Raw genomic sequence first — 24,005 nt, forward strand, 5'->3', positions numbered from 1 at the left:
AAGTCTGACATCAAAACCCATGTTTTACCATTTTACAACTCCATAATTCTGTTTCCATTAGGGCATGGTGTGTCAGGTAAGATGACAGGTCTATCTGTCTGTTCCAAAAGTAGAACTCTGTAAACACTTTTAATCTGAAGAGATTATAAGAGAATAATCTGTCTTTTTTTTTTTTTTAGTTTTGCTCTCACTGGTCGTGGGGCCCTTGGAACTCCCAGAATTGTATCCTATATCTTTACAGCATCTGCTCTTACTGGTTTACTCTACAGACTGACCTTAGCTCATAATCCTTGTATTTAATCATTAAAGAATACTTAAGAGACTACTTTGGAGCAAGAGGTCCTCATTTATATAGTGATGGAGTTGACTCTCATCCTTAAGTGGTTTTATTTCTCCAAGATGATCAGAAACTGGATAACATTTGCTATGCTATTGATGTCATTATTATTATCTTGCAGTTGGCATTTATTTGGCTTCACTTAAAATTGTACACATTGGAATGATATAGTCCATTAGCTCTGGATTAAGAGGGAAGAGCATGTAATTAAAGAGAGCTGGTCTCATCGTCTGGAGACCTGGGTGAAGGTTCTTGCTCTGTCAGTTCTCTATGAAAGCCACAGATATACCAATTTGCTTCATTGGCCCTGGGTTTTACCCTGTAAGCAATTACCTTTTAAGACATTCTACAATCCCAAATTCCTAACATTTTATTATTCTATATTAATCCGTATTTTAAACTCTGAAATTTTAAGAAAACTAACAAACAGCTTTCAATGTTGGACACTAAGGAGAAGGATGCTACTGTCAGATATTCCAGACCTGAGACCACAGAGGCAGGAAGGGGCAGTATGTAGGGTGGGGGAGGTAGGCGTACCCAGGCTGCAGGAGAGGAGGGGCAGTGGTTGGAGAGGGAGAGATGGGCTGTGTCTGGGCTTCACGGAAGGTGGCAGGTACTGACCAGCTAAGGGGCACGCTGGGATTGCTGGTGACTCCATCTCTAGCCTGGGTAGCCTTTTTTTGGGAGCTCATTTGCCAAATTGATAGAGACGACATTGATCCACTTTAGGAGAGTTTTTAGGGACAGGAGAAAAACGTAAATTCTCTCACTTTCCCCTTCTTACTTGTTCTAAAAAAATTGAATGATCTGTTTTTATTTTTGCTTTAGTAAAAACAATAAAAAACCCTCATGGGAAAGCAAAAGGGTATACACTGATAAAGTTGTGCAGCGTTGCCTGCCACACAGCTCTGTAGTGTTTTGAGGGATTTTTGTGTTTTTTACATGTCATAATAATAATACTCTATGTATACTGGATTAAATAAAATATATTATCAAAATTAGCCTTTCAGTTTGCTGAAGCTGCTGGAATGCAATATACCAGAAGTGGAATGGCTTTTTCAAAGGGCATTGTTAGGTTATAAATTTATGGTCTTAAGGCCATGAAAATGTCTGAAATAAGGCATTCAGAGAAAGACACCTTGACTCTGAAGAAAGACTGATTGCGTTTGGAATTTGTTTGTCACATGGGAAAACACATGGTGACATCTGCTGTCCTTCTCTCCCAGCTCCTGGTTTCAGCTTCTGATTCCAGTGGCTTTCTCTCTAAATGCCTGTGGGTCCTAACTTAGCTACTCTGGGGCAGGCTCTGGTATTCATCTCTTAGTTTAGCTTCTCTAAACATCCATGTCTTGATTTAATCTGTCTGCTCTCTGTGTTGTTTCTGAGCTGTCTCTAATAAAGGACTCCAGGAAAGGATTAAGACCCATCTTGAACGGTCAGAGTCACATCTCCATGGAGACAACCTAATTAAGTGGTCCCACTCAACAGTAGGTCTGCTCCCATAAGATTGGATTAGAAGAACATGGATTTCCTGGGGTACATAACAGGTGAAGCTATCATTTTTACTTATTTAAATGTAGCTCCTAGAAAATAAAATGGCTACATATATGGCTCACATTATATTTCTAATGGACAGAGCTTCTCTGCATGCTTTAATTTCTTCCTCAATTATATGGGAATAATAACAGTTTCCTACAGTGGTTGTTGTGGTAATAGAAAAAACAATTGTGCAATGTTCTTGCAAACAGCTGTAAGTGCTCAATAAAGAGCTATTATTATTTGGACATTATTTCTAGCTCTACTTTCTCCAGCTTATAAAGCATAAATGTGAAGCTATTCTGTGGGTTACTGAATCAGTGGGTAAACTACATGAGAGCAAGGAAGGCCACTGATTTCAGTGGGTGCTCTGTCTCTGTTAATGAAAATTTAGCAGACAAATCCATATTTTCTTTTCACCTCACAGATTCCTACTTTCTATCATTATGATCCTTAAGATATGATTTACATTCATTCATTCATTCACTCATTCATAAAGCCTTTTATTATGTATTTTTAGAACAAATGAAATTCTGTAAATTTGAACTGTTTCTTAATTAAAAACTGTTGCACATTTGTAATAAAAGCCTACTCACACCAGAATAATGAAAATCTTAAAAAATGTCAAATAAGACAGTCTATTCTTCATCTCCAAGTTAAAAGTTTCATTGTCCCTATAGAAGTTAAAATGCGTGCTGCTTTACAAAATTCCTTTAATAAAGAAAGGAAAGAAAACAAGAAGAAACCAAAGCTTACATTTCAGAAGAGTAACAATTAGTGCATAGCTAAGAAGAGAAACTCAAACATAAGTAATGTTTGAATAATTTTCTTGCGTGAATAATCTATTCAATAAGTATTACAGTGCTCCGGTAAATAAGCTAACCTTGAATTTCCATTTCCCACATTCTTTGAAGTAGGAATTATGTTTTCTTTGAGCAGTTCAATTCTTTTTCTAAAATATTCCTTTAAAGTCAATTAAATTTGTGAACTTAGTTTCCACAAGGCAAATAAAGTAATAATAATGGTTAAAATTTAGTGAGCCCTAAGTGACAGGCACTTGTTATAGGTCTGTATTAGTTCGCTAAATGCTGTCAGAATGCAATATATGAGAAATGGAATGGCTTTTAAAAAGGGAATTTATTTAATTTACAGGTTTATAGTTCTAAGGTCATAGAAATGTCCAAACAAAGGCATCCAGAGAGACACCTAGACTCAAGAAAGGCTGATGGCCCTCACATGGAAAGAAAGGCCTGTGGCTGGTGTCAGCTGGTCCTTGCTCCTGGTTCAGTTACTTCCAGCTTCTGATGTCAGTGGTTTCCTCTCTAAGCATCTGAGGGCCTTCACTTAGCTCCTCCAGGACACAACTCTGGGTTCTGGCTTGCTTAGCGTCTCATGGGAAGGCACATGGTGATGTCTGCTGGGCTTTGCATGTCCAAACATCCATGTCTAGGTGTCTGCTCTCTCTGGTGGCCTTCCAACCATCTCCAAATGTCTGTGTTTCTGTCAGCTCTGAAGAAACTCCAAGGCTTTTTCCCTTTTAAAGGACTTCAGTAAACTAATCAAGACACACTTTGAATGGGCAGAGTCACATCTCCATCTAATCAAAAGGCCACACCCACGATTGGGAGTGTCACATCTCCATGGAGTAATCTAAGCAAAGGTCACACCCACAACCGAGTGAGCCAATCTCCATGTAAACAATCTAATCAAAGGTTCCCACCCTACAATATTAAATCAGGATTAAAGGGCATGGCTTTTCCTGGATATACAACACTTTCAAAACAGCACCCAAGGTATCAGAAGGGCTGGTTCCTTCTGGAGGCTCTAGGGCAGAATCTGTTTCTTTATGCATTCCAGCTTCTAGAAATTTCCTGCATTCCTTGGCTCATAGCCCTTTTCCATCTTCAAAGCCAGGAGCGCAACCCCTTCAAACTTCTCCCTGATTCTGACCCCTCATTCTCCTGCCTCCCTCCTTCACTTATAAGGACCTTGTGATTGCATTGGGCCAAACTGTATGACCTGGAATAATATCCTCATCTCACAGTCAGCCCAAGCTTAGCTTCATCTTCATTCTCTCTTGAAATATAAGAACATATTCCCAGGTTCCAGAAATTAGGACATGGACATTTTTGAGGGGTCATTATCCTGCCTACTATGTTATCTCTTAGAGGTTTTAGAAGGCTTCAATGAGTGAATACAAGTAGGGGACTTTGTGCCAGTTTGAAGCTATTATGTTCCCCAGGAAAACCATGCCCTTTTTCCTGATCCAGTCCTGTGGGGGCAGCCATGTTTCTTTTAATCCTGATTCAATATTGTGGGGTGGAAATTTTTGATTGGATTGTTTCCATCGAGATGTGACACACCTAACTGTGGGTGTGACTTTTTGATTAGAAGGTATTTTTCTCTGGCTGCCTTAGTTTGGACATTTTTATGGCCTTAGAACTATTATTTAAACTTGTAACTTAATAAATTCACTTTTTAAAAGCTATTCCATTTCTGGTATATTGCATTTCAACAGCAATTAACAAACTAATACGCCTTGGTTTTAGTCCATTGAGACCCATTTCAGACTTAAGTAATAAAATAAATGTGTGTTGTTTAAAGTCACCAAGTTTGTGATAATCTGTTATAGCAGCGATAGGAAAGTAATATAGTTGAGTACTCTTATGTTTCCTATTTTGCAGACAGGAATACCAAGGCACAGAGAATTTAAATACTGACCCACAGATCATACAGGAGTCAAGTGTTTGGGGGGGATTCAGACCACTTCCTCCTACCCACTCTGGCTCTTTACCAATGGCCACACAATAAAAGGCAGAATTGACACATGGCATTTTCTCATGTGGTCTTTCGGTTTGGAGAATCTCTTCTTTTTAGCTCCCATTCATTCTACAGGTCTCAGCTCAACTCCGCTTCCCTACACGAAGCCTTCCCTGACTGCTTTGATTAGGTCTGATTCTCACAGGAAACAGTCTTTTGAAGCACTTATCATGATTACAATTTTACACTTGGTTCCCATCAGCCTCCTTCACCAAACTGTAAGCAACCTAGAACAGAGTAGCAGCTGATTGCTGTCATCTGTGTCTGTCCAGTATGAGGTACAGTTGTCTGTCCTTTATCTACAGAATTTCTGAGGTTTGGACAATCTAACCATGACCGATCCATGTGATACCTATTTAATTCAGTGGACAGGGCATTAAAAAATAACATACATTCAAGGAGAATAAAGTACATTATGGGTAATTACTTTAAAAAATCCCTAAGCTTTAGGCCCTATCTAAGTAAAACAGCCCCATGAAAACAAAATCTGAGAGAATAAAGCAACAACCCAGAGGAAACTTGTTGAAATATGACAGAAATACTGTGTTTAAATTTGGTTTCCTAAAATACATAATTTGTCCTCAGTTTTATTACTTAGTTTTCACAAGATATCATTATATTGAAGCCTGGTGTTTGCAGTTAAACCTAAAACCCATTCTTCTAGAAAGTAAAGAAACAAACCAAAACAAAAACAAGCATATCAGGCTTTTTCTATATTGGATTATGTTTAAGGGGACTTTTAATTACCAGCAATTTAGCTGAGTCTATATATTTTTGAACCATATGACTACGTATTTCTATTTGGTGATATCTTTTTAATATTCACACCACCAACTCCCCCAAAACACTTACATTTAGTAAGAACACAGTATCATATACAAGCGTACTTTGGAGATAACTGCAGTAAACTGAGCCACCCAAAGTTGTTGGTTTTTCAGTGCATGTAAAAGTTACATTTACACTATATTGTAGGCTATTAAGTCTGCAATAGCATTATGTCTAACAACACAATGTACAAACCTTAATTAAAATGTGGCAAAGAGACACAAAGTGCTCACATGCTGTTGGGAAAACAGCATGGATAGACTTGCCCACCCGACACAGGGTTGCCACAAACTTTCAATTTGTGAAAACTTCAATATCTGCAAAGTGCAATAAAGTGAAATGCACTAAAATGAGGTATGCCTGTATATTAGTTGAATTTACAGATTGTTTGTGGTGTTAAGCTTCTGCATATTCTGATTCCTCTATCTTGGTTTTCCTGCTCTCATAAATAACACATAATGGGTTAGCTTCAACAATCTGGATTTATTGGCTCACGGTTTTGAGGCTAGGAGAAGTCCAAAATTGAGGAGTCAACAAAGTGACACTCTCCTCACAAAGTCTAGCATTCTGGTGCTGGCTGCTGACAATCCTTGGGTTCCTTGGCTTGTATCCCTACCCCCTGTCCATGGCCATGGCCTCTTCTTTCCCTACCAGGTCTTTTGATTTCTGGTTTCCAGCTCCTCCCTGTGGCTTAGCCTTTCTAGGTCCAAATTTCTTCTGTTTATAAGGAACTCCATTAATCTGAATTAAAACCTAACCATAATCAGTTTGGCTACAACTTAGCTTAAAATAACATTTTCAAGAGATCCTATCTACAATGGGTTCACACCCACAAGAATGCGAATTAATTTTAACAACATTTCTAAACTGGGGTACATAGTTCAATTTATGCACCCCATACAAATCCCCCCCCACACATATACTATACCCCACCCCAATTCTCTCTCAAACACACTTGTGATTTTCTATTCTTTTCTATTTCTGTGTGGTAGCTTTGTATTTTAAAGCTCTTTTAGATTCCATAAATTTTATTCTGGTCCTTCCCATTTCTTAATTTGGTATAACTTGGATAACCTGAAAGATGCAGGATTATCTGGACAAGATGCTGCCTGACATTCTTTGGTAAGCTTTGCCACCATTTGCTAATTATTAAGCCTCAAATCCTATGCAATTAATTCTTAAGCTCATGGAGAGGACATTCAATTAATTCACCCATTTCCTGTGGCTTTATGGTTCAGCTCAAAACCAATTCATAAGGAAAAATAATTGCCAAAGATTCTCTACTTTTAAACTTCATGTTACGCCCACCTCTGGCAGTCATTTAAAATCATAGGGCATTAAAAGGCTTCCTTTCACAGGGGAATCTTATATTTAGTATATTCAGAGTCAACCCCTGTGGTGGTTCGAAGCTGTATGTATCCCAGACAAACATGTTCTTAAAGTTAATCCACCCCAGGAGTGTGAACCCATTGTAAGTAGGATGTTCTGATGAGGCTACTTCAGCTAAGGCGTGACCCACCTCATTCAGGATGAGTGTTAATCCTATCACTGGAGTTTTTATAAACAAAATGAATACAGAGGGAGAGGGAGGGAGGGAGAGGGTCAGAGCCACAAAAGCAAAAAGCTGAAATCAAGAAAACCCAGAGGAGAAGAGAGAAACCAGCAGACACAGCCAGGTACCTTGTCATGTGACAAATAAGCCAAAGATCACCGGCAGCTGGTCTTTGGGACGAAAGTATGACTTTAATGATCCTGTGATGAGGACATTGTCCTGGCTTCAACATCGTGAGTAAATAAATTCTTGTCATTGAAGCTGAACCATTTCATGGTATTTGTTCAAGCAGTCCAGGAAACAAAAACAAACCCACGAAAAGGAATTACAGTATTAACTCAGGATTTAGAAAGCTTTGAAGTTGTTTCTTCCTCATGCATCCATTCAAAAAGATGAAATTGGGCAAATGATGTTAAAAATCCCTTTGAGGATAAAGTTTTATTAGCTTTAGAATATTTATTATAGGACTAAGAGGACAGATCATTATATTTCTTTTGAAGTAGTTCCCATACTTCAGTGATGTATCCATCCTTCTCTGGTCCCAATATATCCATAGGACACACATATAAACTAACAGATGTCTGTGATAGTTAATTTTATATGTCAGCTTGGCTTGGTTATTTGGTGTCCACTGTCCTAGATGTTGTTGTGGAGCCATTTTGTAGGTGGGATCGGCATGTACCATCAGTTGACTTTAAGTAAAGGAGCTGACCCTCTATAACGTAGATGGGCCTCATCCAATCAGTTGGAGGCCTTAACAGAAAAGATCTGGGCGTTCCTGGAGGAAGAAGAAATTCTGCCTCAAGACCCCACTCTCCACTCCTTCCTGAGTTTCCAGCCTAAGGAATTTGGACTCAAGACTTTCAAGGCTAGAATTTCCAGCCTCTGGTCTTTCCTACAAAATTCAGACTTGCTAGTCCCTTCCATCATGTGAGACAAATCATTACAATAAATCTATTTATGTGTGTATTATAACACACACACACACACACACACACACACACACACACACACACACACACCTCTGCTCTTGGTTCTGCTTCTCTGGAGAAACCTGCCTGACAAAACATCACAAAGATAGAGAATTATTATTTTCATAAACAATTCATTTCCTTCATTTAGCCTCCTTCCTTATAACAAGTTCTCAAAGTGCTTTACCAGGAAGGAGGGATTATTATGTCTATTCTATAGGAAGAGACCCAAATGTGAAGATTTGTTGGCAGTCAGAAAGCCAATCAAGTAGAGACTTGAAAACACTCTCTCTGGCATCTCCTTTAGAACCATACTCACACTCCTTTCTAGGGTGGATATGAAACAAAAAACAGTAAAACACTAATGTGAGTCACATCCCCAGATTGCTGAATGAGTTACCCAATGATAATGAACTCTCATTGGCACAGCTGCCTAGATAGATACCCAGTAATGTGAATTGAGAGGTACAAGATTCATTGTGTAATACTCAATAATTTATGATGTAATTCCATAAATATGAGTCGTTCATGTGCTTCCAGGTAATTGTCCCCACTTAATAGACTCAGAGACTCTACAAAATGAATTAACATGTCCAGTCATACTAGCTCTTATTAAAAAAAGAGTTTCTGACACTAGGTCTTCTGACTCCAAATCTTGAAAACATATTTAATTACAACAGCTCTCAGACACTCGGGTGAACCAAAGGTACCTGGGGAAGATTAAAGTTCTGTTATGTTTAGTTAGGCATACTGTTGAGATCAAAGTTAAAAAAGAAATGTCCTTTGTGATTGAGCCTGCATCATTCACCAGGTCAATGGTCAGTAAACCTTTCTGCTAAGGGCCAATTATAAATACTGTAGGCTTTGCAGACCACATACAGTCTCTGTTGCATATTCTTCTTTTTATTTTTTGTGGTTATTGGTTTGTGTTACAGCACTTCAAGACTGTGAAAATCATTCCTAATTTGCAGGCTGCACAAAAGCAGGCTGTGAGCAATATCTGACCTGAGGGCCATAGTTTGTTGAACCCTGCATCAGAGCATTGGATCAGGCCAATTTCAGAGCCCTGAAGACCCACTACAAAGCAGGTCTTGGGGCAGTAACTGGATTCCCCCTGCTCTGAAATATTTCTCTTATAATTGTACATCCTTGACTCACAGAAGAGATTTCACCCCTTGACTCATCACAAGTCCAGGCCATTATTTTCCTCTATCTTTGACCAAAGTTAAAGATAAGCATATTTGGGTTGCTAAAAACACCTGATTCCTTGCATTCACAAATTTGATATTTACAGTTTCTACTATTCCAGAGATAGCACCATAGGCTTATGGGTTTTAGAAAATTTTCACTTTTGAGTTCAGACCTTCAAACCTGGTGTGTTGGAGTTGGTTGTCTAATATACAGCTAAGCTGAGCAGGTTACCCAGTACTTGCTTCTCTTATGTCACGTCTACTGCCACTTTCCTAATGTGAATAGACAGTTACTCTATCTTTTGGAGAGGAAAAAGGCCCTAAAAAAGAAGCCAACTTCTAGGTTGATGATGAGTGAAATGGCCTAAAAGACTTTAGGCATTAACCAGAGAAATGGTAGATCTATATAAATTAAATTTAAAAATGTCTGAGACCTTTAATATGATATGTTATAAACGAAGTATAAAAAATAATCCATACAAAGGTTTCTGTTCCATCTCTCATCAGAGCAAATATTTATGAGTGATAGAGAAATCAGAGCTTTGAAAAAATTTTGTTAATTTTTTCCAATTAACATGACTGCATTTTAATAGCAGGCCATTGTACTATTTTCAAATGTAAGGGTTTTACATAGCTTTGTAAATGCCAAAGACCTACATACTTAATTTTGATGTTTAACAAGTTCTCTACTATGAACTACATCATTAAACTAGAATCACGTCAATCCAAAGCTTATCTCTGCAAGAAAACTCAGAACCTGGACTGCAGGAATGAGACTCTTTGGGGCAACCTTCCCTAATGAAGTCAGGAGTGCCAAAGTCTTCAGAAGACATCGAAGTTCAAGCCCATGTATTTATCTGTGTAGTTTTCTACATTCTTAACTTATTCCTAGATATTTCAGTCAAGGGCTATTGGAGCAGCTTTAGCAATTGAGCTTTCCCTATCAGTGTCAACTGCTTAAAAATTTTAAATCATCAGCAGATACTTATTCAGTTGCTATTCTGTAAAAAGAATATTTCTGGACACCAATGAGACATAAGACAGACTTGGTTCCTCCCTATGCAGAGCTTGCCATCTACGAGTGGGATAAGAAAGACATATGAATAATAAAGTAAATAAATAATAGTTCAATTCAATAGCTCAAGATATGTTAAGAGGCAACACATAAATAGCTGGCAAATGTATTTTTACACACTGTAACTATTACAGAAGATTAGACGCGAGAGATCATGCATTCATTCATCCATCATTTAGTGGTATTTACATGGTGCTAGGCATTATCTCTCTTCCCTGGACCATTACTCAGAACTCCAATGCATAAATCCAACTTCCTACTTGACGTCTCTGTGTATAGACCTAACAGATGTTTAACACAACTGATAGAGAACCTAGATTCTCTTGCTGAACCTTCTACTTCTGCACTATCCCCCATCTGAATGACAAATGAGTGGCTCAGGTAAAAAGAAGAATAGTCATCCCTCTTTTGCACACACTATGTATTCAATTCATAAGCAAACGCTATCGATTCTACTTTTGAAATATATCCAGGGTCCTTGCACTTCTCCCAACCTTAACTCTACCATCCAAGTCTTTTGCTAGGATCATTGCAATAGCTTCCTGACTAATAGACTTTCTGCTTCAACCCTTGACTGTCTGCAGCCATGGATCCTGTCACTCTCCTGCTTAAGACCATCTAACTGAAAGAGTTTACAGTTACTCTCTTATTCTCCACCGAGCCCTGTTTTAAGCTCTTGTAAGTACTAATTTACTGAATTCTCACAATAACCTTACATGGTAGGTACCGTTCATCTCTGTTTAATCAATAAGAGAATGAAAGCACAGGGAGGTCAGGTCACTTGTCAAAATGGCATAGCTTGTGAGTGGCAGAGCTGTCACTCAAATCCTGCCCTTTGACTCCACAGCCTTTGCTCTTAACCTCTATGTCTGTACTCCCAGGGCTTCCCTTCCCATTCTTGGGAAATGCCCAAGTCTTCATGATGGCCCATGAGTCCAGCATGATCTGGCCCTTTTACCTCACTGACCTTTCCTTCTACTATCCTCCACTTGGCTCCTCAACATCCCAGGCATTTTCCCACCTGAGGGCCGTGTCCTTGGCCAGTCCTTCTGCCTGAGACAGTTCTCTGCAGAGAATACCACAGCTTGCCCTTTCACCTCCTTCAGATCTTTTCTCAGATGCCAGATTTTCTGTTAGGGCGGTACCCGATTTTCATACTGAGCATCTTACTAATATATCCAGGCAATGTTCTAGTCACTTAACATACCTGCTGCTTCATTAAACTCTCATGACATTTCTGAGTTGATGAAATCATTATCCCCATTTTACAGATGAAGGTAAGAGGCACAGAGAAGTTAAATAACACATCACATAGCTGATAAGTGACAAGTTGGGATTCCAACCTAGATTTTCGGGCTCCAGAAACTGTGATCTTACAAAAAAATTAACAATAAAAATTTGTTGACTAGTGGGCTATGGAGAGGTGAAGGGCGAAAATAAAGTTCATTTACAAGTTTTGAGCCAGTATGGGAAGACAACTGAACCGTTAACAAAAAAGAGAACATCAGGTTGAAGGAGGTGAGAAGGTGAAGAGTTTAGATCATCAGTTTCCAGAGAAATGATTTTCATGGTGGAGTCCAAGTTTCCTTCCATCAGAACCACTTGCAGGTGGTGCTGAAAATTCATATTCCCCGGGTCCACCCCACCTATTCTGATAAAGATTCTTTGGGGCCAGGAGCCCAAGGATTTGCATGAACAAGAACTCCTAGGTGATTCTAAAACACACAAACGTTTTCAAGCCAACATCTTGAAAGGTAGGAAATACTGTCATTGATTTAAATGTGTGCTTTAAGCATTACCAACCCAATATAGCATTTCCATCACAAACACATTTGCAAACTCTATTGTTGCCTTAAAACTTTGCAACTAAGGGCAGTGGTAATTTTGTTCACTGGTGGCTTCCAAGTACCTAGAACAATGCCTGGCCCATAAATAGTTATTGGATATATGAATTCTGGAGTGGCACAGAGGAAACTTGAAAGATGCACAGTGAATACATGTAAGCACATTTTACTCTGAGTGGTCCAAGATTTCCATCAGGCTTTTTAAAAAAAAATCATTTTTATCAGCTTTATACATATTTCTTAAGGGAGTGAACACAGTGGAAAGTACACTGGCCTTGAAATCACTGACCTAAGTGTGAATCGTGGCTCTGGCACTGAGCAGCTGTGTGATGTTAACAGGATAGTCAACCTTTCTGAACAGCTGTTTTCTTCATCAGTAAATTCTTCATCACCTCATTTAATGTCAATAAAGTGCTGTTTAAACCAAAGGATCCTTGAAAAATATAAGATTTCTTACTAGGCAAACTAATCTTTTAAAATGTGATTTTAAAATTTAAAAAACATTTTAAATTTTTTCTGTTACTTTGAAATTTAATGCAGATTTTTTCTTTTTTTCAGAAATTTCTAGCTGCAAAATTTTTAGTTTGATTAATGAAATAAAAAAAATGAATGTTTTAATAACTGGTATGCCATGAGCCAGTGCACATTTCTACAGATGGTGCTCATGTTATTAACAAGAGTTAAACTGGGAGACCTATGGTCACTTTGACCTAAACGATCTCAAACCATTTATATATTCCATTTTTGAAAACTTATGGGAGCAAATGGTGTGAGATTATTCCTATCCTGTGTTTCCTCTTATATATAACCATAGCCCAATAGTTCAAGAACAGTACTGCTTCTTGAAAATCAAACACTGATTTTTTGAATAAGTTGGCATAGAATTCTATAGTTTAGAATTCTGTCACTCCAAAGCACAGCCCAAGCCACATGACATTCATTTAAAAATTTTCAGGGTAACAGGTATTTTTCATTCATTATTTATTACATCCTTGATATCTGAACACTGAAACACAAGGGAAAAAAGTTGATTCTGCTGAAACCATCCAGACTTCAATACCTCTCCAAGTTTGGAAACTTTAGCCCACATCCTACATCCTAGTATGAGATTTCGGTGACTAAACAGATCTCTCCCTGAACCTAAAGTAAAGAAATACTCTAACCTCTGTTTCATTCTTGCCGATCAAACAGACCCATAACACTGCTTATTATATTGAAAGCACAGACAAAATGCAATTTAGTAAGTGGTTAGAAATAGCTTTCAAAGAATAATAATAGTTAAAGTAATGTGTTCCTCAAAATCATCAATGCATTATTCTGACTTTATGTCGAAGTTAAGCATTTTGGAAAGGAATTTCCATTGCAGAATCAGAAGTAAAAAACCTCAAGTGCCTGGAAATTATAGATTTAAGTATAAACACCTACCTCAACTTGATTGGCTACAAATTTCTGTTTTGGCCCTTTCAAATGAGAGCTATAAAAGAAAATCCACTAAGTTAAACCAAACTCCAAGATTTTTCTTTCCTTCTACATCAAAATTAACAGCAGCACACAAAACACCTCGCAGAAGAGAATTTCCAATAGAACGATAAACTGCACATTTTTGGACAGTGCAAATAGGAAGAACATCCGCTCTTTGGATGACAGAATTAGTTTAGAAAGATTTTCCCCAAACAGTAAAGCACAGTAATAAACTCTTGCTGACACATTTCTTTAGCTACAACCGAACACCCAAATCTCTAAATTGCAACCTCTCTTTAATAACGGTTCAATCGACGGGAGCTGCTTTTCCATGGATACAATACCATTACGATGAGAGTTCTGGGTCTACTCATTTCATCCTCGCTTTCCAGAGGCAGAATTTCGTGGGATGGTCCCTCTTGGCCCCTTCTACAGATGTGTGGACAGCTCCTCTGGACCACAGAGCGCAAAGCTTGGAGCAGAACAATGCTGGCAGTGCAGCCCATCGCTGCATCCTGGAGCCCACAAAACAACTTCTATGTTGATGTTATGTTTGAAACACAGTGGCTCCTTGTCCCTGAAAACAGCCTACATTGCAGCTGCAGCCAGCCGACTCTCCAATCACTTCCTTGAGTTCAGATCATCTGATCAGGGCCAAATAGCTAGGATGCAGAGATGGGAAAGATTTAAGCCACTGAAATTGAACACACTCAGGAATATTGGAGCGTTTTGCCCAGAGACTATTTCTCAATTCATTTCAAGGGCATGTTATGCTTCCTGTTTATTACAATGATTCTAGCTCCAGAGGTCTGAATAAGTATATATCTCCCATTCGGACATGCAAATCAATCACTCGTTCTCAAATGAAACCCAAGTTTGGCTTCACACTGACAGTTTCCAAGGCAGTAGAAAGAGTGAAAATGATTTCTTTTTCAATGTAAACATTTTCTGAAGGAAATCTTTCTTGCTAGACACCTCACTAAGTGATGGGGTTTTCCTTTTCATTGTTCTTAAGTTTCAGAAATGAAATTGGCTCATTTGCAACATGCATCTTGCTCAATCAAAACGTGTCTCAAAAGCATGCAGGGGTTAACCAAGCCCACGTGAGAGAGAGCAGCGTTCCCCTGTGATTTCCTTTCAATAGCATGGTTGTTGTGTTCCCACACATGCAGTTTTGCAGCCTAATACATTTTGATATTTACATAGGCGGTTGTGGGGCTGAAAATATCTCTATTATTGAGGTCATTTAGTGAGTTCTATCAAGATGAACTCTCAGAAAAGGCAGCTGTAAAGCATTTTCATCTCCTATCAGTAAGAATTCAAGGCTTCAGAAAGGACTTTGAGGTTTTTGGTAGTTTAGAGCCTAGTTTTTTCCTGACTCCTGGGAGACTAGTCACTTAGGAAGGAACTGAAGAGATGCTTAGAAATCACGTGACCTGCCTGGAATGGTCTCAAGATTTAATGGTATACTGTAAGAGAATAGGGCATCAGGGGATGCTTGCACTAAAAATATCTCACGGAAAATGGATTTTGCTTACAAATGAGGAAAGTATGAAATCTCCCATAGGATTCAATTGCAAGATCTTTTGGCCAAGCTAATCCTTCCTGCGCAACTCTCAGAAAGTCAAAGAAAAATGTATTCTTTGGTTTCTGGGCTCCTGGGTGCATAGGGTGCTGCAGGAAGTTTGGAGAAGCTTTGTTCTGCCATAAAGTGGGGCCACTCCAGCTCAGTAAAGTTGCTTTCACAGAAGCATCTAGTGCTGTGCTCAATTAGGCATTAATTACTTACTAATCTGTTTAACATTGCATTGTTTTAACTGGTGAGTTTGCCAGAGAAGTAAAACATGCTTTTTATTTTTCTTTTAAGAGGTACTGGCTGCCAGGAGTTTTTCATCTCTCTCTGTTTTGAGCAAACATATTTTAGGGCTACTGGAAAAAGAAAAAAAATGCTAATGTGCTGCCAAGCCCCCTAACTTCTTCCGGACCTTTGTCAGAGTATCCAGATAGTAATCTGTACTATTTTTTCCTCCAAACAACTAGGACATTTACTGAAGAGAGGTTACAGTTTGGCTTGTCTGGTTTGTGTGTACTGAATTTCTATTTAAATGGCGTCTACCAGCACATAGTGGGCCCACATGTTTATGAATGTGTCTTTTCAAATATGATGGCTTCTCCAAGCCCCCGTATGCCAACGCCCACTCTGACCTGCCCATCTCCCTACTCCATGAGCATCTCAACCTCCGATCCCTTCCTTAGGTTCTTATCATCTGCTCATGACACAAAGCTTAAATGTAGCGAGGCGCTGACTGGACATGTTCAGACATTTCAGCCAGCTCCGGCCAGCCACTGGAAAGGTGGCCCCTTCAGCCGCACACCATGGGCTTGGCAGAGAAGAAGCAGTTTGCATCTCAGGCACCTTCCTAGCCACCTCTCTCTAAATCTGGCTAACCTCTGGGGTGCATTTTTGATCAGATGTTTTGGCAGATGCCAAAATCTTTGGGGAAACATATGAGATGCTTTCTAGCTATTACAGTCCTGTTTTCATCGATCCTGTCTTTGCCTCTGAGGAATTCACCCCATTATTGATCAGCTGCAGAGGGACGCTCAATGTTCTCTCTCTCTAACCTCCATCATCAAGTTAAGGAATACTCCAAGGATTAGTTTCTTAGGAATTCAAAACCCGTCACAGTCACCCAATGGACAAGAGACAGAAAGGATGAAAATCAGGGGATAAAGGAACAGCATTTTCCTCCAACATTTCAAAAACATACCATAAAGTTGCAAAAAAGGGGTTGGATTCTGAGCTCTAAATGCTACATAGAAAATTAAGCAGGGTGGGTGTGGGTAGGAGTGATGGGAGAGGAGACAGAATCAACTCAAACAGACAAGGCTCATTTATTCCCCCAATTTTAGCATACATACTGATACACGGGAACTATTTGTTAAAAGGAGTCATAAACATTTCAGCAGGTCTCTGCTATTTACATTTGAAATATTAATAAAGTAAATAATTAATTTGGCCTTCAGGCATTAAAATCTGCATGGCCAAAAAAAAAAAAAAATCTGCATGGCTTTATGAACCAATACCTTCTGGATCCTTTCCTTTGCTCTCTTTCTTATTTCCCTAGTTGGTCTCACTTCATGATTAAAAAGTTACTAAATGGCAAATGCTAGAAGCAAGATTTGTTTATTTATTTAAAATGTATTTGTTTTATTTGGAAATAATATTACAAATAAATTGCAAGTTTAAAGTTCCTCCAGGAGTGCCGGTAACATAAGGAAATAATATCACAAATAATTTGCAAGGTTAAAGTTTCTCCAGAAGTGCTGGTTAACTTTGGGTTATTAGATATGTGTATGTTTTTATATATAAATTTTATATGTGCATTGATAAAAACATTTTATGTATTTATATATTAGATTTTATATATACATATTGTGTCATTCAATCATTCATTCATTCAGCATTTATGAACTCTTGAATCCATGTAGAATGAAGAAACGTTCCTATTTCAAAGCAGAGGTGGCCACACTGTGTAGATATGAAGTAGCTTTTGTGTAGCTAAGAAAGGTAGGAGGGGCAGGAGAGATTATTGATGTAGAGCCTGGTGATGTAGAGCCTCTACTACTCATGTAGAGGGAGAAAGATAACTGTGGAGAGCAAAAATAAGGACTTTGGGAGAGTGAAAGAAGGACAAAGAGACAAGAGGAAAAAGAGACAATGGAACAGAAATAAAAACATTTCTAAAAGAGCTCTGAATACCAGGAGGATTGTCACTCCTATCTCAGGGAACCACTCACTTGACTGTCGGCTGCTCATTTCTTTTCAATAAGTCCTGACAAATGGATTTAGGCTTTAGAGTAGTTTTTTTTTCTTAACATTTTTTTGGCCTAAGAATCATTTTCTTCTAGATGTAGATATTTTGGCCACCGGACAACTACATCTAGACAGCTTTTTACAGTGGGAAAAAGAATTTTTTTTTAAATTTAAAAAGTGCTGTAGGTCGCTGGTTACCATCTCAAGAAGCTAAGAGATTTATACTTAGACCTATTTGTAAAGAAAAATGTATGGAAAGGTTGAGATTCTGAGGGTAGTTCTTGCCCGGCAAAACCAGATTCCAGACATCACGTCTCAAGTACAGCATCAGCAACCTCAGAGAGAGGCTTCCATCTCCCCAGGTTCAACTAATCCCATCTTTCTTTCCATTCCCAGCATACAAAAGTTCGGGGGTCCCCCAAGGACTTGCTTTCGCTGCACCTGCAGGCCAGGCTCTCTGGTCAACACAACATGATTCCCACGCTACTAGGAATCCAGCCATCCTGACTTTCAGTCAAGAGGGCGGATGAAGCACAGCTGTTTACCTCCCTCCTTCTCAAATCCCAGTGAAATGACAACAAAGCAGTATAAAAGGGAATATACTGATTGCAACAATGAGGAAAGGAGAGGCTCCTTCAGCAGATGGGAGAGTTTTTGAGTATTTGAGTTTTGAGCCTAAAAAAAGGAAGAGGAAGCAAAGGAAGTGGGAGTCACTGTTTCTAGTGAAGGCCAAGTTTATGGAAAGTAGGGGCTGAGTATCCGAAAGTTATTAAAGGACAACCCGCTCCCCCAGCGCCAGCACGGACAGAACACAAGAACACCTGACGATGGCTCTCTAAAGGAGGACAAGTTCTAGAAAACCTCCTGCAGATGCTGATGCATCACAGGTATGCCCCTATTACTTCAGCATTAGCCTGTCGGGGGGTAGGGGCGCGTGTGTAGACCCCCTGCCCGCCTGGCTCACACATCCCGTCACCGTACATGTTGATACACAGAAACTATTTCTTATGCCCAAGAGCAGCCCGCGACTCCACTGCCCTCCACCTTCCTGAGCCCACAGCCAGAAGGCAGATGCGGCGGCCCGACCAAACTAAGCAGTTCCTTCCCTATATTTTGGTGAATTTATTTAAAAAACTTGTGAGGACATATTGATCTTTGTCCCGGTGGGAGCACGGGGGGAGAACGGGCTAGCAGAACGGCAGTGGAAAAGCTCACGTGAGCTGCCGAGTTAGACAGACTTGGGCTACCATCCGGGCTCTGCCACAGGCAAGCTGTGTGATCTTGAGGAAGTCACGCAACCTAGCTGAGCCACTCTAGCATCTGCTATAAAATGGGCAGGGGGGATCATTTACACCTGCTGGAAGGAGGAGAGGAACTGAAAAGACAAGTGTAGAGCCTGGCACATAAAAACCTTTCAGGAAACAAGTGTGACGCTTGTTTCCTGCTAATGGTTGCAGTGGAGGCAGGGCCCTCCCCGGCCCTCCCCGCCCCTCCCCACACTGCCTCCCAGGCTCAGCAGGACCTGGGGCTGCTCCCCCCCAAGAAGCCTCTCCAGCCAGGCCTACCTCACAGCCCTCAGCCTTGGCCCCTGTCACTGCACCCTGTGGGTTTCCTTCTAACACTTAGACGAGTTATAACTGCATTCTGATTGTTTAACTTCTAAGTTTTCTGTCTTCCCTCTGCTGTAAGAGGCAGGTTTGTGCTCATATTGTTGACGATATACCCTGCGCCCACAACAGAGTGGGTGCTCAAGGCATAATAATGATAATATTAATAAAAATAATGATATAGCAAGCCCTTAGCACTGTGTACCAGGCATAGTTCTAATTAATATTTATATATTAATTCATTTAAACACTCTAGAGGTCATGCTATTATCATCCCCATTTTACAGCTGAGGAAACTGAAGCACAGAGAAGTTAAGTGAGCTGTTCATATTATATCTGTAAGTGGCACAGCCAATATTGAATTAATGAAGCCTGGTTCCAGAATCCAAGCTTTTAACCAATTCAGAGCGTCAAATCTGTGCCGTGGAAACCTTATATCTTTCAAAGATAGCTTTATACCAAAAATGCTTGGCAGGTGACAGACTACAGTGAGGCAACCATACAGAATCCCCTTTGCGAGCTGGTATGTCCCTCTCAGGAAATTTGTGATGCTTCCTTGGGTGGCAGTTCCAGAAGGCAGATTGTTTTGGGGTGATTTAAATTGCATTTTGATGGGAATTTTAGACATTTCTAAATATAATGAGTTTGCTCATAAGATAAGTTTAAAAAATGTTTTGTCTTTGTAGCTTGATGTGTTCACTGGCAGAAACGACTCAACTATTCAAATTGGTTGTGAAAGCATATGCATATGCATACATTTGGAACATAGAGATATAAGATGTTGGTTACCACCCAAATACCCTCACACAAGAGGCTACTTTGGCCCACCCAGAACTAGGCAGTCACCCCAGGACACTTCTTGGGCCTGGACGTGGCTGAAGCTCTGCTCAGAGAGGAAGGTCCTCTGATGCTCCCTCTTGAATTAGTTGAAGACTTACCAGAGAGTATGTTTACAGCTTGGGCACTTCGCTGCTGCAGAGGGGAATGGGCCAGTGTGGGGATGCAACAAGGTGACCACAAAGCTGGTAGGAGGGCAACTGCCTCACAGTCACTGCTGCCCCTTCCTTTCCATCATCAGCGCTATTCTATGCACAGCTGTGTGATGGGAAAGTGCCTGGAGACCAAGGCAGGTGGAGGCAGCCTGTGTCTACTTATTTAAGTGAAGCTCAGCCTTTACAGAGGCGCTCAGTCAAGATGTGTGAAATCGATCAATCGATGCATAATAAAATTATATAATAACAAAGTTCTTAATCCTGTTGGGCTTCACCGTAAATATTCCAGAAGCTCAGCAATTGTTCCCAAACATGAGTGGCCCAAAGGAGGTGAATCTCCCTAGAGGAAAGATGACTGGGGATTTAACCTCAACCTGAGTGATCACAGGATTTGTCCACTTTCTGGACCAGGGATTAGTAAATCCCCTCAGGTGTAACCAAAAATAACTGGCTATGAGGGAGTTAATCAGTGCCTTCTTAGCTAAAAAGCAGAAAACAGGGCAGAGTAAAGTGGCTGTCCCTGAGGCCCATGTACCCTTTATCAGCTGTGTCTTTGCCTGGCCTAGTGCTTCTTCTAACTCAAAGAACTTGGATTTAAGTCTTTGTGGATCCTAACCCATGACCTCTACTTTCCACGTCTGTGACTTGAGGAGTTCTTTTCCCTCAGTTTCTCAATCTTTGGTCTCACTTAATTATAGTGGCCTCCTCTTTATAGGTGTCTTTCCTAGTGCTGACATTTATTGAATTATACATTTAGTCATTGTGGAAACATTATTCTTTCACTATAAAAATCCAGGTGTGTTGCCAAGCCCTCCTTTATCTTCCTTTTCCTGCCTTTGGCATCAGTACAGCTCAAAAGCAGATTATTCTTCTGTTGGTATTTAGATACATCAGAAAATTATCCTTCACTCAGTCTCTAAGGCAGCTTCCCTCATCATCAGCTTGCATGTGCATGGATAATTTAATGCTCCTTTAATATCATCCCTTACATTTTTCAGGCTTCTGTGTTTGACTGAACTTTTATCAGCTCTTAATAACTCTTTTTCATTCTTAATAGAAGGTAGTAGAGTGTAGAAGTAATGCAATCTCAGAAAGCAGGCTGCCAAAGTTGAAGTACTGTCGAGCCTCTTACTACCTGTGCTAGTTTGAAGCTGTTATGCACCCCCCCAAAAACCTATGTTCTTTTAATCCATCCATGTGGGCGCAAACCTATTGTGGGTGGGATCTTTGGCTTAGGTTACTTCCAAGGAGCTGTGATCCAGCTCATTCAAGATGGTTCTTAATCCTTTACTGGAGTCCTTTAAAAGAGCTCATGGAGAGAGAGAGCTTAGACAGAAATGCCCTGGGAGAACAAGCAAAGATCCACAGAAGGGCAGTGCGACAGTGGCTCAATGGCAAAATTCTTGCCTGCTATGCCAGAGACCCGGGTTTGATTCCTGGTGCCTGCCCATGCCAAAAAAAAAAAAAAACCCACAGAAGCCCAGAGACATTTTGGAGAGAAGGACCAGCAGACATCACCATGTGCCTTCCCATGTGACAAAGGATCCCCAGATGCCTGCAGCCTTTCCTTACAGAAGGTATCTTGATGCCTTAATTTGGACATTTTCATGGCCTTAGAACTGTAACTTTCTAACCCAACAAATTCCCTTTGTAAAAGTCAACCCAGAGTGGTGCAATGGTGGCTCAGTGACAGAATTCTCACCTGCCATGCCAGAGACCCTGGTTCAATTCCCAGAGCCTGCCCACACAAAAAGAAAAAGAAAAAAAGAAAAAAACCAATCAATTTCTGGTATATTGCATTCTGGCAGCTTTAGCATACTGAAACACTACCTTTGTGACTTTGAGTGAAATTTTAAGCTCAGTACCCCTCACATTTTAATGACTAAGTACATGTAAGCATCTCATATCTGTGCCAAATGCTTGGCATAATACCAGACACCTGGCAAGAATTCAGTAAATGTCAGTTATTGCTAAAAAAGCAAAGATCTAGGGACTTTTGGACATTGCATGTTTTCTCCTCCTTCCCTTTATCCTCGCGTCCCCACCCCACCATGGTGTTTTATCTCCTGACACTTCCTCACCCAGAGACACATAACGTTCCCTGGGTAATGGAGGGCTGGAAGCATTGGGCATTGGGCATGCCTCCTTCATGCTTTGAAATCAGCTCCTGTAGTAACATGAGTCAAGTTATGTAATTCCCTCCCAGCCCTTTTCCATGAGTAAACATATTTGAAATAATATAATAATACCTCACTTATATGGAGATCACTCATTTTGCAACCTCAACTACTCTGATCACAGCCAAGTGCTGCGAAGTAACAGAAACAACTTCTGCAGAGCCAGATGGAGCTGCTTGGAGAAGAGCGCCTCGTACCTTCACCGTGACAATCTGCAGGAACCTAATGAGCTTGGTTGAGCTCAGTTTGCAATGGACTTTGATGGAAAGTAGGCCTATGCCCCAATTCTGGCCTAGCCCAGCCCAGCGGGAATAAGGAGACCTGGAGGGCTGCCCTGCTGAAGACAGGGCTACATCAGCTGCTGGCTGCTTCTTCAATGGGCTGTGGTGGACCCAGCAGTAAGACCAGCCAAAATGGGGCTGGAGTCCATGTATCTGGGGCAGGACAGAGGGTCCATAGTTACAAATTTCAGCCTGGGTCACAGAGGTGATTCAGAGTAATGTAGGTGGGCTTTGGAGCTGAGGAGACCTGAGTCTGAAGCCAAGCCACATGTCCTTGCCAGTGTCATTTTAATTCTCTGAGACCTGTTTTCCTCATTGTACAAAGGGACTAAGATTACCTCTTTGTGTAGCTGTTACAATAAAGACACTATTTAAAGCATTTTCACAAATGGTAGACATTATCATCCTTTGGTTACTATTATTAAAATGACTATTACTGTTATGACGAATATTATTCTGAGTAAGGGTCCAATAGGGCAGGTAACAGCCTGCAAACAAAGGGGGAAAGCAAAGAGAGTCACGTGAACAGCAACTCGAACCAAAGAGAGGACCTCAGCAGTAGAATGACATGGCAAGGTCAAGGGCAAAGTGAGGCAGGAAGTGCCATTGGCTTCCCTTCATGAGCCACTGGGCACAGAGTCCAGGGCTGGGTCGGGCAAACTTAACCATATGAGCCACTCATAAAAGGAAGGGACAGGTGACAGGTAATCTGACAAAAACACAGAGATAGAAGAAATCAATAGCCACAGTATCTGGGACTGGTCCATGTTGGGAGTCATAAACATTGGAAACAACATGAATTGCACAGTGATCTAGCCCAGTACGAAGCTGAGCATTCACAATGATGACACTGATGCATTAAGGAAAGTCAGATGATGTTCAATGGTCATGGTTCAAGGAGGAGGAGGAATCTGTGAAACACTCTAGATAAAATTTCCGGCAATGACTGCTATTAATTTTCAAAAGTTTGGTGATTCAGTGGGGACAATTATGTTATCTTCAAAAGTGAGCTCTGTGGAAAACATTCCTGGATGATGCTGGATAAATGAGCTATTGACTGTACTTGCACTACTTGTTCTATGTTATTTTCTATGTTCATTTTTTCCCTTTGTATTGTGGCAAGAACGAACCACCCACATCCTAAATGTTCCAAGTTAAATCTAGTTTGCAACAATCACGAATTGCTAAACAAACATGAAAATGGCAGTCTTGTAAATCATTTACTAATGTTCTTTCCAAATCAATTCAAAAGATGAAAAGGATGATATCCACACCTGAGAAATCTCAACTTTACATTCTTTGCCAGGACTCAGAGCACTGGCCCAACATATCATTTTAGGGTGGGTGCAAAGCACCCAGCCTGGGGCTGTTGAAAGGAAATGAGGACAGACAGAAGTTTAAACCAGACAGCAGGATTGGGGGGGGGGGGCATGGCTATAGTCAAAAGATTAACTGATAAAATAATGTCCAGCTCTTCTTTAAAACCTGAACTACAGGAGGTGGATTCTTAACATTTTTGT

At 40.2% G+C, this 24,005-nt stretch overlaps 1 protein-coding gene across 10 annotated transcripts in view; it reads right to left on the reverse strand.

The window, feature by feature from the left end:
• DOCK10 (dedicator of cytokinesis 10) overlaps positions 1 to 24,005 on the reverse strand; it is a 271,344-nt gene that overhangs the window by 199,291 nt on the left and 48,048 nt on the right. For 4 of the 10 annotated variants that reach the window (XM_077155284.1, XM_077155294.1, XM_077155291.1 and 1 more), the window contains exon 1: positions 13,956 to 18,887. The exons of 3 other annotated variants lie outside the window; for them this stretch is intronic. In XM_077155284.1, the coding sequence (XP_077011399.1) occupies positions 13,956 to 14,117 (162 nt within the window). In that variant the 5' untranslated portion in view covers positions 14,118 to 18,887. Of the gene's footprint in view, positions 1 to 13,955; positions 18,888 to 24,005 lie in introns of those variants that run through there. 3 more of the 10 variants (XM_077155289.1, XM_077155287.1, XM_077155295.1) reach the window with 1 other exon arrangement.

Source organism: Tamandua tetradactyla, chromosome 3 (assembly GCF_023851605.1).
Source record: "Tamandua tetradactyla isolate mTamTet1 chromosome 3, mTamTet1.pri, whole genome shotgun sequence".
NCBI classification, from domain to species: domain Eukaryota; kingdom Metazoa; phylum Chordata; class Mammalia; order Pilosa; family Myrmecophagidae; genus Tamandua; species Tamandua tetradactyla.